This window comes from Siniperca chuatsi, linkage group LG24 (assembly GCF_020085105.1).
Source record: "Siniperca chuatsi isolate FFG_IHB_CAS linkage group LG24, ASM2008510v1, whole genome shotgun sequence".
NCBI lineage: Eukaryota > Metazoa > Chordata > Actinopteri > Centrarchiformes > Sinipercidae > Siniperca > Siniperca chuatsi.
Window position 1 is genome coordinate 12,955,890 of NC_058065.1, and position 15,416 is coordinate 12,971,305.

Genomic DNA, 15,416 nt, shown 5'->3' on the forward strand with positions numbered 1-15,416 from the left:
TAAATCCTGCCCAATTTATACCTGAATAAAAACAATGTATTTAGGCATTTTTATGTACACTTTTAACGTTTATCATTCAGAAGTTTCCGTAGGGACAGAGGATCAAGCAACTCCCTTAACATGTGAAAATACACATGCAATTAACATACTTTATTGTAAATTGTGTGTGTCACTTTGATAATTGGCTTTTGGGTTATGGTAACAGTTGTTAGAAATGATAGAAAATAAAAAGAAAGGAAAGTAGTGTACAGCAGACATTTATAAAAAAAGGATAGAACTGATGATTGCTTTTTTTGCATTTGCTGGGCCAGCAGGCTGGATAACAGAGACCAAGCCTCTTGATTTCTTAGTATCTAGTGCCACCTGGTGGCATTCAGCAAACACAGGCATGCACACAATACAGAAAAAGCCTATTTGCTGGAACAAATGTTTTATTTTCTGCATGTATTATTTTTTTCTAAAGTGTCAGTGTTTTCAAGTGAATTCTGCGTCATCACATAAGATTTAAAACTTAAAGACCATTTTAATTAAACATTTTAATTAACAATAAAATATACCAATGTTAACTGTACTACAGTGGGCCTTGATTTGAAAAACTGCACTTTTAAAAGACAACTGACTGAATTTAAAATTTTCTGAGTTTATTTATAGTAATTAAAACAGTTGATTTAAGGCACTGAGAAACACAGTCATCAGAAAATATAAAGGCTATGGCACTGACCTTTAATTTGTCATTATGTGCTGCATGCTAAACTTTTCACATGCAGGAGGACCCCATCCAATTTGTTACTTTGTCAAATATTCTACTGGCAAATCAAAAAGTGATAATCAAAGATGGCAAGGGATGGAATATTGAAGTCAGAACAAAAAGGTATTTGTGCAAAATTATAATGAATTTCTCTGATATTTTGGAGGCCCCTCCTGCAGGGCTACAGCTCAACATGAACTTGTCAGATCAGCGCTTCAGTGGGTATGCACGCAAAGTTGTTTGCATTTGTCTAAAGAGTGTGTATGTGCATGCATGTGTGTGTACACACATGTCCACCACTCAGTTAGCGATACAAGACACAGATTAATCTTCCTGCATGCAACAGAGAATAAATCACTCGTTCATAATTAGCAGGGGCAAGGTTATAACTGACACTGAATTTCATCTTAATTACAGGAGGGAAATTTGTTCCATTAATTTTATGGGGTTTGCATGAACACATCTCAATTTTAAGTTAATTACACCTGTCATTGTTTTAGTAAATGTCCACAACAAGTAGACGGTCACTTAATTTATTCTTATGGGAAATTCTGATTTCAATAATAAGCATGCATTAATGTAGCATTTAGCTGACTGGGGCCAGCTGTTTTTTTAGAATAAGAAACACATAAAAGTAGGACAGTGTGTCATTTTATCAACAAAGTAAACTAATTCTGATTTGTGGGACTGTTCCGTTGCCATGTAATACATCAAGCCACATAACATTCAGTTGAAACACTTTTAGACAACAGATTTATGTTTACATCAATAAGAAGCATTGCACGTGTCAAATACATGATTTACACAGCTCAGTCTGTTTGCTTGGCTTACAAATCACAGCCAACAATGCCAACAGTATTCAAGTTGGTTATTAAAGCTAATGACTCACTACAGTACAGCTTAACAAAACAATTCTCTTCTCTCAAGCAGTTACCTTCTGCACAGGCCCATTCACAGTGATGCAAATGCAAAACAACCAACAAATGCAAATTTAGAAATTTTAGAATCTCCTCTCTGTAGACAACAGCAACAACACAACAGCTTCAGTACAGCCTTCATAATATCAATAAGAACACAGCAAGGAGTTAAATATACACAGAGACATTTAGCCATCAAGAGGAAACAAACCAGCTAGCAGTGAGACAGATATACAAACATACAGACAGAGGGTGTATTTGACTCACGTTTTTGAAGTCGACGTTCAGTCTCCTTTCATTCATTTAGACAACGTGACCTGTCCTGTACTGTCCCACTGCACTTGTTGCTGTGAAGGTCATAGTTTGTTGGTTGACAAAAGTCCTTACTTCCTCCCGCCATCGCTGCTTGTTAACGTTAGTGATACAACAAGGCGGCAGCTGACATCATTAGCAATAATGGAAAACAAGCTAACCCTGACCTTTGTTTAATTTAAATAATGTTGCTAAATTTCCATTGTTTGTTGAAAGTCCGAGTATGACGGGCTTCACAATGCACTTCAGAGTTTCTTTTTCCAGAGACGTCCATTCATAGTTTGAGAGTGACACGAGCCCATCTTGTTTTTCACTTAATATGTTTTAATTAGCTTCACCTGACCTCCCTCAGGTAGAACTCGGTATGGGTGCAATGCCGTCTTTTAACCGCACAGACTGGATGACATTTACAAGCCGTTACATCCCAGAGGGGCGCTGTTTCACCCACTTATGGAAACAACAACAAAGATGACAATATGTGACAACGAAAATTATTAAATGTTTTTTTGTTAAAGTGAAAGTAATAGCTATTTAGGATAGTGAGGTAGTCCTGGCTTGTTTTGTTTCCTGAGATTAAACTCCACTGACACTGAGGCACAAGCACCACCTGCTCATAAAATGACTGGCCAGAAACATGGAAACCTCTGTTTTCTTCCCCCCTAAATCCCTGGGAAATTGTAGAGTATGGTTTACTGACTGATCCACACTCCAGAACAGAAGGTGGCGGTAATGCACCATTAAGCTGGTTGCCAACCGCCGTTAAAAAAAGAAGAAGAAGATGGAGACCTCTGTGCACCGTAAAACCGTAGTATTTTTTGCAGGACAATTTGCAGTGCATTGCATTATTCCATTTAGTGTACATGCTCCGTTTTGTGGTTAGGCAGCAACCGTAGCAAAGGGGGTTGGGTTGATCACCCGTTCTTTCAGTTAAAGGATAAAGGCATACCGTGCACGGGTCATATTTATAAATACGGATTTTATTTTGAAAGTTATAACAGGAAGTTTGTATTTTATTTGGGCAGGCTCGGCCGTCAAGCCTCTCGAGCTGGAAGCCAATCACAGTGCAACGAACGAACAGTTTCGTCTCAGTCATTGGCTGGGTGAAGGACGTCGAAGTCGTCTTTTGTGTTTTTTCCAGTTCATATCAAAGTAAGAAATTTAATTTAAGACATTTAATTTTACCATACGTTTTATGTAGCCAGTTTTGCAACAGTCGGATTGGTAACGTTTTAGCTAGCGCAGATAAAGCATAAAAGCTTCAGATAGCTAGCAAAATTTCATGTTCACGGTTAAATGACAGCTAGGCTAACGTTGCTGTTATCTATGGTTCAGCAGCAGTTGGAGGAGAGATGAAGATGTTAGGTTGGTCTGGCCCCACAGATAGTCACCTTACTATCTACTGATAGCTAGCAGCGTTATCTTGGTTGAACACAGGTGCTGTTTAAGGCGAGAAGGTCACGTCGAACTTTAAGTAAACAAAACACCCTTTAAAATGTCTTTCCGTTTTCAAACATGTATAACTCGTAAAACAGCACATAACACATTTTAAATAATCTTTTACATAATAAGACGGTGTAGTCCCTCAGGATAAAACACGTTTGCATAATGTTTTCAGTTCGGAATCTACACTGTACGCCAGGTAGTACTGTAGTTACTGCTGCAGTACCAGCTTTGGTAATTGGATCCCTATTTATTCACTGAAAACATCATAATGAATAATCGGTATATCTGTAATGCATAAGGTTAAACAGATGTAAGACCATAATGCCTAGGTAAAGTCTTTGAACCTAACTTTTATCAGGCATGGAAAGGGGATAGGCACCGTAAAGGCAAGTCAGCCCTGAAATAATTTCCAACTTACTGTGTTTATTTGTTTCTAAGTTTATTTGTTGAATCTGTCAGAGAGGCATTGGTTTAGTTGGAAAATTTGAAGCCGAAGTGTGTGGTGCTGTAATTGTATAATTGTCACATGTACAGGTTATTTCAGGTGTTCATGTTATTTTGCCTCCATTAAGTTTCCTTCGCCAAAGAGGTCAACATTATACTATACACAAATGTAATATCTATTGCAGGGCTATTAGATTGCATTATTTTGTAATTGTACAGGTCAAGGTTGGTGTTTCTTTGGCCACATTAATCTGACTGCCCCCATAAGCTTAAAGGTGGTCTGGGATATAGATTAAGTAGTCTATATTTAGACCAAGTCAGCAGCAGGCTTTCAGGAGCTAATCTGAGATGGGTGTGGGGGTTAGGATAGACTTAATTCACATATAATGTATTTATTTATTTTTACTGTTCCATCTTAATAAATGCGCAACATGTGCCTTTCATTTTTGTTGCTTCATCCTGGGTTTTATTAAGCCTTACCAATTAGTCTAGAGGCAAAAGTTGAGAGAACCAGCCAGAGAGAGTTGGACAAAACAGAGATGATCAAACATAGGTATGCTGAATACATTATACAGTGGAGGGTACACATTTTGACATTTATTAACACAAATTAGAAATGTACACACTGTTCTGTACATCAGGGTGGTGTCTAGAATGACACCCTCATGCCTTAAGCTCAGTGACCTAAGTTGCCCTTCACAACACAAGCGTGCTTAGTAATCTAACTTAACTGTTGTGCACCATGGTAGTAGATCCACACACAGTATTTTAATACTTCAGATAAGTACACCTGTTATTGTTTCTGTTAATGCATGCTTGTGTTTATAGGAGGTGTATGATGCTGGTGTTGCAGTTGCTGAGGGGTGCAGTGAAGCATGCTGGGAGCAGGCCCCAGTGCAGTGTTGAGCAATTGATCTCAGCAGTACGTGGTATCAGCTCATCCTCACAACAGTTATGTGCTTTTGGGAGAACTCATCCCTCATCCTGCATTGATACTGACCACCCCAAAGTCCTCATCACTGGTTGGTTTTTGCACTGTCATTGTGTTATTTTATGTTTTTTCAGGCAGTTATTCTCTCTTTCTCTTTGTATTTTCCTGATTTTCTGAATTTCGCTCCTCAAAGTTCCCTCCCATAATATCAAGTCAATCACAGTCACAGTGACACTTGATCTCTATGGTAACTCATTTTCCTTCTCTTTTTATTGTTATAGGAGGGCTTGGACAGCTAGGGGTGGGGCTTGCCAAGTTGCTGAGGTAAGGAGTTTACGTAACTTCCTATTTCAATTGTTTATCTATTTCCAAAGGTGGCATGGTAGTTTTTGTATTTGTGTTCAGTAGCAAATTGTTCCAGGTGAAGAGTTATGGCACGGCACCAGGAAGGTGACACCAGTACCTGTTGGCCAAAGACTGTATAATCTGAGATGTGAGTGGTGCCTAAAGGCCTGAAAACTGACCATATTGTTTCATCTTCAGAAGACGATTTGGAAAAAACAACGTTATCCTGTCTGACATTAAGAAACCCCCCTACGATGTCTACCATAATGGTATGTATTTTTGTGTAACCTATTCTGTGGAATTCAATGTAAATAGAATTTTGTATGTGGTATTTTGTGTGTCATCTGGAAAGGTGCTGCATTGGCCAATCACATATATGCAGGCGCACATTCCCGGTCCAACGCATTCATCTGTTGCTCAAGCTGGACTTCCTGGATCGTATTTCATTGTTTGTACCTTAAACAACACGACCCCATCAACACAGCCCCCTGCGCTGTTTCCGGTCTGAATCCCCGCCTCTCAGAATCTATGAGCAAGAACTTATTGCAGACTTCGTAGACACATTTTTGCATTAATGTTCAACATTCAGAAAGGGATAAAGCCACCATAGAGGAGGCTGAGATACCAGTTTCTCCACCTACAGTGGCCTCAGTAGATGCAGCTGTAAGATATATCTTGCTGCAGTGTGTTTTACCTATAATTTGACTGGACAACCTTTGAATTGAAGTGGACAGAGCAAGATAATATACATAAAAACTGTTTCAGTAGCCTCTGAACTTCTATATACCAGGGCCTGCAGTGAATTTACCTCCTTCTTCACTGACAAAATTCAGAAAATTAGACAGGCAGTCAGTGCCTCCATACCAGGTACAGGGTATGTGTTGTCCCTGTGGCCACTTAAAATAAATTCAAATAGCATGATACAATTTGATTCTATTAACCATAAAAACTTGGAGGACATTATACAACATCTGAAATCCTCCTCCTGCTGCCTTTATATTCTGCCAACATGCTTTTTCAAAAATGTTTCTAATTACATAGCCTCAGTTCTTCTACAAAGTATCAACATGTCTCTTCTCTCAGCTGGGTTCCCACAGGCCCTGAAAACTGCAGTCATCAAGCCACTCTTCAAAAAAGAATAATCTAGACGCTTCACTAATGAACAATTATAGGCCCATATCAAACCTCTCATTTTTAAGTAAAATCATTGAAAAAGCTGTTTCTCTACAACTGAACAACTTCTTGGCATTAAACAGCTGTTTTGATGTCTTCCAGTCAAGTTTTTGAGCACACCACAGCACTAAGACTGCTTTTGTTAAGGTCTTCAATGACATCCACTTAAACACAGACAGTGGCAGAATTTCAGTTTGGTATTATTGCATCTCTGTGCTGCATTCGACACGGTCGACCACAACATTTTACTAGACCAACTGGAAAACTGGGTGGGACTTTCTGGCACAGTATTAAACTGGTTTGAATCCTACTTAAAGGACAGGGACTATTTTGTGTCTATAGGTAATTACACATCTGAGCAGACAAAAATTACACGTGGAGTTCCCCAAGGCTCCATTCTGAGGCCTCTTCTGTTTAACATCTACATGCTCCCATTGGCTCACATTATGGAAAACAACAAAATAAATTACTATAATTATGCAGACGACACACAAATTTACATAACAATGTCACCAGGTGACTATAATCCCATACAAGCACTGAGTAAGTGTACTGAACAAATCAACGATTGGATGTGCCAGAATTTTCTTCAGTTAAACAAAACTGAAGTCATTGTTTTTGGAGCCAAGGAGGAATGATTAAAAGTCAGCGCTCAGCTTCAAAGGGGTAATGTTAAAAACCACAAACCAAGCCAGAAATCTTTGTGTAGCCATGGACTCAGACCTGAATTTCAACAGCTACATTAAGACAATTACAAAGTCAGCCTACTACCACCTTAAGAATATATCCAGGATACTGTACTGTAACGGTGTCTTTACAGGTCTCTCTAAAAAATCGATCAGACAGCTGCAGCTGATTCAGAACACTGCTGCTCGCATCCTCAGTAAGACCAAGAAAGTGGATCACATCACTCCAGTTCTGAGGTCTTTACACTGGCTTCCTGTCAAATTGATTTCAAAATACTACTGTTTGTTTATAAAGCACTGAATGGTTTAGGCCCAAAGTACATTTTTGATCTTCTGCTACGTTATGAACCATCCAGACTAGAGTGTGACACAGGAGTGGATTTTCACTCCTGTCCCATCCCACTCCCACAAAAATACTTCTGTCCCATCCCAATCATGGAAGTATGACTCCCGTCTCTTCCCGTTCCCGAAAAAAAAAGAAAAAATCAGAAAATAGCGTTTTTTCATATTAGAACTGCATATTTATATATAAAAACTTACCTATGATTCACAGTCCCATGATGAATAGGGAAATTGACTTCCATCCCGTGGGAATCCCACAAGAATCCCGTGATACACAAGATTCTCAAAAAAATTTGAAAGCACTTTGAATTGCCTTGTTGAAATGTGCTATACAAATAAACTTGTCTTGCCTAAAAATCAGACATTTGATTACCAAATAATTCCTGGGAGGCACTTGGCTTCTATCTATTGGAATTTTTATATATATATATATATATATATATATATATATATATATATATATATATATATATATATATATATATATATATATATGCCTCACTGTGTGACCCTATGTTTGTCCATTTTCTCTCTTTGAATTAGTTTTCTTATCATTATCATAAAACTAGGCTCTTGGGGTAAAAGTGTCAAAAGTGTCCACAAATGAGTGGGTAGACACTATTCAAACACGCTCTGTCCTCAACAGGTCCATTCATCTTCTCAGACATCCTGGACTATAAGAACCTCAGGGAGATTGTGGTCAACAACAACATCAGCTGGCTGGTTCACTACTCAGCTGTACTGTCCGCTATAGGAGAGAACAACGTCGCACTGGCCAAAGAAGTCAACATCACGGGTACAAGCACATACACTTGTGTAATATTTATATTACTGTGAAACTACTGAAGATAAGACACTTTATTACAGATTCTAAGTAACAGCATTTAGAGCCATCCTAACACAGACACTGATGCACAGCCTCTCTCTCTTTGTAGGTCTCCATAACATACTAGACATAGCAACCGAACATGGTCTGCGTGTGTTTGTCCCCAGCACCATCGGTGCCTTCGGTCCATCCTCACCCAGGGACCCCACCCCTGAGCTGTGTGTGCAGAGACCGCGGACCATCTACGGTGTCTCCAAGGTCCACGCAGAGCTGATGGGTGAGGTGAGACACACACATTCACACAGATATACAGATATACAGAACGCACACAAAGACATCTCAAGTTTCTAAATACATTCATACATTTTTCTCATTGATATTTTACCACAGATCCCTGTAAAGCCCAATGTTTTGTGTTTTTGAAGCTTTGCCTCTCCTCTCTTTGTCAGTACTACCACCACAGGTATGGGCTGGATTTCCGTTGTCTCAGGTATCCAGGCATCATCTCAGCTGACTCCCAGCCTGGAGGGGGAACCACAGGTAAGCAGGTCTGAGGAGGAAGTGTTTAAGGTGTAACCTACCTAAAAATGCAATAAAGATGGTGGACCAAGATGTTGTAGGTTTTGAATGTTGTCTCTTGCTGACTCAGCATCCAGATAGATTAGTTTAGCACAAAGGCCGGAAAGAGGGGAAAACAGCTAGCCTGGCTCTGTCCAAGATTAACAATACCTGCACATGAAGTGTAAAAATGACTACTTGTGATTTTACGGGGGTTATGTGTAGAACCATTTCTTGACTGGCAATAGTTCGTACGAATTAAACAGAGAAGATATAACAAGTTCTGGTGTCTTAATCTTGATCTGCTTTTCTATTTCCCAGACTATGCTGTCCAGATCTTCCATGCAGCTGTGAAGACCGGCCATTTTGAGTGCAACCTGCGCTGTGACACACGGCTTCCTATGATGTACATTGGTAATTCCAGACTTTTCCAGACTAACTTTGTGGCAGAATAGTGTTTTTTTTCCCTGTCAACATTTTAACTTTCCAAGTGATATTCATGCTGTAATCCACATCTCTGTTTTCTCTTGTCTTTTTCTTTCCTCTCCTCCTCACCTTTTACTTTGCCCTCCCTTCATCTTCACCTACTCACCCTCCTCCTGTCCAGATGACTGTCTCAGGGCTACTCTAGAGTTCCTGGAGGCTCAGGCAGACACACTGCTCAGCCGCACCTACAATATCAACGCTATGAGCTTTACACCACATGACCTCACCCAGGAGATACAGAAAGTGCTGCCTGACCTCAAGGTCACCTATAATGTGGATCCAGTGCGGCAGGCTATAGGTGAGATTGCATATATCATATTATTACATCACCGGAGTTTTGGCTGGATACCTTTACCAAATATCCTTTCTGTCTCTTCTCAGCGGACGGCTGGCCAATGGCATTAGAGGACAGCGCAGCGAGGCGGGACTGGGGCTGGAAGCACGAGTATGAACTCCCAGAGTTGGTGCAGTCCATGCTGACTCACATCACTATGGGCAACCAGCTGGCACAAGCCTACTGAGCCGTTTGTAGCCTTTTTGTAGCAACTCCATACAAAGTTTTATTTGAAATGATGTGACATTGAGGCTTTAAGAGCATTTTTAACCTTCACTATAACACTTTCAAGTTTCAGTTATGTCTTAACAAAATCACCAAGTCTTACCTAAAATCTTAAACTAATAAATAAAAAAAAACGTCAGACAGGGATTAGGATTGAGATCAGTCAAATAAATACTACCAATTTGACAATGAATCAAATATATAAACCTCAATATTAGAGGCATCAAAACATTCCAGACCACTCAATATGGTATTTTGATTAGATTTGTGATTTTGCACCCATCTCCATTTCTCACCATGCTCCACTCCCTCCTCATTTGTCCATCTCCTCCCTCTTTTTTCTCTTTGTTGTTGTCCATCCATCCAGCTTTTGCATGAAACCAATGTTGTGCTTAATGTGCTGCAAGCTCATGCTGGATACTGTCACTAAGTTACTGAACTTTTAAGAGAGTTAAGTTCTCTATCTGAATGTACTGTATGTATGTATGTATGTATGTATTTATGTCATGTTGTATCTGTAAGTACACAGATGACTTTGCCAGCCTACTGTATATGCATCTGTCATCTGCTTGCCTTAGGGGCACTTCTGCCATCCTGAAAACCAGTTGGCTGTGAGTAAGAGCTGCACTCCAACTGGTCACCGATATGTACTGTAACCATAAACACTGAAAGGCTTTACCTCGGGTGCTGTTACTATAGAAACTGGTAACCCTAGCTAGTGGCACTGTAGGGATAGTTAACAGGTACTTTAACTGCCTGATAGTTTCCTTATGTGATAGTTTCAAAAAAGGGAAACCTAGCAGGCCTTAAAATAAGTGTTTGAGTTAAAGAAGAATCACTTCTAAAAGGTACTTGACCTTTGAACTAGGTGCTTTTAGTATTTTTGTTATTTCATTTCTATTTGAATTCTTTTTATTGTTGCTTTCTGTTTAGAAGCTGCAGTCTTGGTGCTAAATATTTATGAATGTTGAATAAGTTAATGCAGGAAAATGGAGCTCTTCAGTTTTGGAGCTGTACTTTAAAGACTTTGCTTTGTGAAAGAGATGTGTAGAATGAAGGTAATGGGTATTAGAGCTCAAATAGTTTTTTTTAATATTTATGTTATTTATGATGCTATTCTTTGCAGCTTTTCCTGTTAAATCAAAAGGATGACTTTAAAAAATATATACTTGTATGAAACCAGTTCTTGACTCTCCCTTTGTAACCGCTCACAAACATGATCATAAAGCAGGTTGTGAAAATCGCTGTGGTTAAATTTTCCAGTACAGTAGCCCACAAATGGATAATTAGGTGTTATCCCATACTGGACAATGAAGTAGATCAGAAATGTACTCCCGTTAGCTTTATTCACTGTGGTCCCGTCCTCACACTGCATTTTCAGAGTCCCTCAGTCATGTTTTTGTTTTTGCTTTGGCGTCTGGATGTAAATCGAAGTGACCTGTATTGGAAGGAACAGGATTGTGGAGCCTCCCGGTGGCCAATGCTGCCTGCTGCAGTTTGAGCTGCAGGATGTCACTGAGCAGGGTGGTCTCTCGGTTCAGACTCGCCAGCACCTGGCCTTCTGTGGCCCTCACGGCTGCACGAACCAACGCCAAAACACCCTACAGAGAATGGCAGACACAATGCTGGTCAGGTCATGAAAGATTTTCCCAAATGCTTCCACTGGTTAGCTGTTTTATATCTCTTTGTGAGTCCCACCTCTTTGTCCAGTTGCTCATCCTCTGGAACATCGACCTCCCCCAGAGTGACCCTTGACCCATCTCGGAGCATCTGCAGCTTCTCCTCCTTCTGTCGCAAAATTGAGGTGAGCTCGGCTTGATGACGCTGATGCTCCCACTCATGCAGATCTGTGCCCTGCCGCACAAGTACAGTGCACTGATCAGCAGGGGGCACTTCAGCAGATACATAAAGTTCATTGCAGCGTCATCAGATATTAAAGCCCCGATCTGCATTAAATGACCCGTCTGTACAGCCGCTGTGTTTACAAGTCAGGTCAGCCATAATGTATTCTTATGCTCCATGGTGACTCCTAGCTTTGTCAGTGTCCCTCGGCTGCTGATGTTATCATATATGAATTTTGACCGAGGATAGATATAATAATCTCTGCTTAGAGTCTGCTTGTGGAATAGATGTCAAAAGTCAACATACATTTCCAAAAGCCCTGAAGTTAAGTCTGACTTATGATTAATCAACATATATTAACCCATCCAGCTCAAAAAACAACAAACAAGACTAGGTGCTACAGCATGCTAGGGGCTCTTTGAGGCTGTACTTATAGCATCAGTGGTGTTTTGAGCTAAATACTAGCATCAGCATGCTAATATGCTCACACTGAAAATGCTAACATGCTGGTTTTTAGCAGGTATAATGTTTACCATGTTTGCCATCGTAGTTTAGCATGTTAGCTAACATTTGCTAAATAACGCAAAGCTGAGGCTGATGGATATATCATTCGTTTTTTAAGGTATATGGTCACAAACCAAAGTACATTAGGAAAATGACCTGGTGATGGCACTAGAAAAGTTAAGCGATCACCAAAGTTATTAGAATGCATCCTGAATGTTTAGTACCAAAGTTTGTGGAAATCCATCAAATAGCATAGTTGTCGAGTTATTTCACCCCAAACCACAAATGTCAAAGGAAAAGTCAGAGGTCATTAGGATTCATCCTCTGGGGAACACGAATGTCTGTACAAAATTTCATGGCAATCCATTCAAGTAGGTAGACGCTGATTACAAGTGATCATTACCTGTATAAGAGGACAGGGTGTGGGTGGAAATTGCACCTCCAAGTGTAGCTGAGCAATGGACATGTTAGCAGCTCCACCCACCACCGCCTGGAAAAGCCTCCGCCGCGTGATGCAGGTGTCTGTGAGGAACTGGATGAACTCATGTCGGTGGACAGAGGTAAGGTTTGGCAAACGCTCAGACAGCGCTTCTCTCAGCAAGGACAATAGTTTGGGTACGTCGAGAACTGATGGATAGAAGACAATAAAGTCCAGAAGCCTGAGAGGTTTATGAAACCAAACTCCAGCAAAATAAGATCAAATTTGGGCTCTGTGGCTTTGAAAAGAAGCTCAGCTCAAAAACCAAAATAGCTTCCAGCCCTAAGTGTAATGGACCTGCATTAATAATACTGCAGGAAGAATGATTTAATAAGACACACAGGGAATGAATCACTGGAAATGACTCACTCACATTTGGGTTCCAAGGTTGAAAAAGAACATCTATACTAGATGATCAACAATGACAGGCATTCATGTGAGTTTTGTGTATTTTCAGTGCAGAAAAGTGCAAAACCATGTTACTTTTGTGTTGTCTGACAGTAGAAACTAGACATTTCAACAGCACTTATTGTAACTGAAATCCATAAACAGATAATAACAGACTGAGTCAGTGGGTACAGAAAGTGACCTTTTTAACATCACTAGCAAATGAAGCCTTTGCTGCATTCGGTGCTCTCAGGGAACACAGTGCTCTCTCTGATGGCCACATTAAAGCTCCTTGATCATGACCTCCAGGGGAAGCGCTGTGTCACCTGAAAAGCTTCTGTACAGTACACTGCTGATTTGCTCTGACCGTCCAGCTGCGGGAAGATGCATTTGGCGATCACAGCTGCCCGGATCACGTAAGGCCAGGGGAAGCCACAGGCCGCGGCGAACATAGCGACGTCATACACAAACTCCTGATGGAAGCACCGCCGTTCATCGCAGAACTCGGGCCATGAGAAGTGACAGCTGAGCCTCTGCACACCGGCCTCTCTCTAGCACAGACACAAGAACACACATCATTTGTGCTACAAGTAGAAGCTGCAATACAATAGGGGGGAAAAAAACTCCATTACAAGTAAAAGTCCTGCATTCAAAATTTTACTTAAGTATAGAAGTATTATCAACAAAATATACATAAGGTATCAAAAGTAAAAGTACTCATTTTGCAGTGTGACCCATTTGAAAGTGTTATTGAATTATTATTGATGCACTGAAGTGTAAGTAACTTGTTAATGCTGTAGCTGCTCATGGTGGAGCTTTAACTCACAAATCAATCACACAGCTCAACTGTAGCCGTCTGCATTACTGTCTTTGGATTATGATTCACTCACTTCACACACAGCCTATTGTTTTTGTGTATCATTGCTGTATCTGTTTATGTTTTGTGTACATGTATTATTTAGTACCTTTTTGTTTTTCATGCTTCATTTTGTGTATAGTAGATGCTCATAATGTATATAGTGTTCTAGGTTTTTTTTTAAGGTAACTTATCTTTCCCATGCATCTGCTCTTGTACTGCGTGGGATCAATCAAGTTTATCTTACATTACACAGTTGTGTAGTTTATTACAATGCGTCAGATTACATGAGGCCATTCTATTGTTTTGTAGGCTATATTAATTCGTAATCTGCTGGGGTAACCGTCAAATAAATATAGTGGAGTTACAAGTACAGTATTTTATTCTGAAACGTAGTGGAGGAGAGGTGTCAAGTAGCATAAAATGTAAATACTTCGCTACTAAATTGTACTCAAGTACAGTATTTGAGTAAATGTCCTTACTAGATCTGATACTTTAATAATTTCATTTTCAGAACTTCACAATGGAAAACATGAAGTTTACATCTTGGTAATATGTACTTTAAAAAAAAAAAGAAAAAAAAAAGGAGGGGTTAATGGCCTCTCTGAGCTGACAGTGTGTTGAGCTAGATATTTCCCCAGAAATACAGTCGACCGTTTTAGGAGCCCGTAAGAAGCTATAAGGCGCATAGAATCTGCAGTAGCATTCAGCTTTTTAATGAATTAGCGTTAACAGTCGGTTACTTCATGTTTGGGTCGATTATGATCTTGTTGTAAAATTCCTGGCAGCATTTGAAGGCAGCATAAGCGATTAAATTAAAGTTCCAGGTGTTAGTTAAATGCCCGCCTACCTGGTGTCTCGCTATCTGTGCTATTTCACTGTCTGTAAGGGAATCCATCTTCGAGAAACGACAACACAAGTGCACTTGGTTGCCATGGGAGACAGACGCGGGCGCGTGGGTGGGGCGTGCGGCGCGTGCGGCGCTGTTAACGCGATAACGTCCCACGCGCTTAGGCCTGTGACGTGTAGCAGTTGATGGAATGTTTGGATACAGAGTTGAGATTCTTCGTAGCACGAAGCTTTATTTTTAGGTTTCATTACTTAATGTTACATTACTTCATGTAAAAAGAAATGAATAGTATCATATCATATTTAATCAACTCACTGTTAACAAAATATTCTGAAATATTCACAGTTATTAGCCTAATGAGTTCAGCTGACACCTGTTGTTTCCGAGGTTCAATGGCGACTGTTATTGTTTGTGTGTTTGCTGGTAACTGATCTGTCATATAACTAGAGTTATCAATCCTGGAAAGCCACAGATGGTTCAGGCAGGTCTAATCCTCTTTAACAAGAATCCCACTCCTCCTCCTCCTTTCCTCTCCTCTCTTATTCTGCCAGTCTTCTCCTCCTCCTATGGTTTCTTAAGAAATAAATCGGAGGAGAGAGGGTTTTCTAATGTAAAGATAACGAATTGCGATGCCAAACTAGCCGTATCAACGATACACCATTTCCGGCCGTGCATTTAAAAATAAAAGTTTTATTAGCAGAATTACCAATAGTTTTTTAAATCTCTTTT

General features: G+C 40.0%; 3 protein-coding genes across 4 annotated transcripts in view; 1 reads left to right on the forward strand and 2 right to left on the reverse strand.

Annotated features, from left to right (window-relative positions):
• The window catches only part of LOC122872360 (metalloreductase STEAP3-like), a 167,332-nt gene extending 165,060 nt beyond the window's left edge, over positions 1–2,272 (reverse strand). The window contains exon 1 of the mRNA XM_044188506.1: positions 1,933–2,272. Coding sequence (XP_044044441.1) covers positions 1,933–1,968 — 36 coding nt within the window. The 5' untranslated portion in view covers positions 1,969–2,272. The remainder of the gene's footprint in view (positions 1–1,932) is intronic.
• A 545-nt stretch (positions 2,273–2,817) lies between these two features.
• LOC122872362 (L-threonine 3-dehydrogenase, mitochondrial-like) lies at positions 2,818–10,952 on the forward strand. 2 transcript variants are annotated; one of them, XM_044188515.1, is made up of 10 exons: positions 2,818–3,126; positions 4,693–4,886; positions 5,077–5,119; positions 5,342–5,409; positions 7,988–8,137; positions 8,277–8,449; positions 8,617–8,707; positions 9,047–9,139; positions 9,333–9,509; positions 9,593–10,952. In XM_044188515.1, exons 2-10 carry the CDS (start codon positions 4,700–4,702, stop codon positions 9,730–9,732), a joined length of 1,122 nt encoding a protein of 373 aa, XP_044044450.1. In that variant the 5' UTR covers positions 2,818–3,126; positions 4,693–4,699; the 3' UTR covers positions 9,733–10,952. The 2 variants fall into 2 exon arrangements, with proteins under 2 accessions (XP_044044450.1, XP_044044449.1); XM_044188514.1 differs by having other exon boundaries at positions 2,830–3,126; positions 5,339–5,409.
• A 145-nt stretch (positions 10,953–11,097) lies between these two features.
• On the reverse strand, positions 11,098–14,868 carry lg24h8orf74 (linkage group 24 C8orf74 homolog). The gene is made up of 5 exons (XM_044188518.1): positions 14,688–14,868; positions 13,349–13,532; positions 12,520–12,743; positions 11,469–11,624; positions 11,098–11,371 (listed from the first exon to the last, which is right to left on the reverse strand). Exons 1-5 carry the CDS (start codon positions 14,733–14,735, stop codon positions 11,162–11,164), a joined length of 822 nt encoding a protein of 273 aa, XP_044044453.1. The 5' UTR covers positions 14,736–14,868; the 3' UTR covers positions 11,098–11,161.
• Positions 14,869–15,416: the final 548 nt, after the last annotated feature.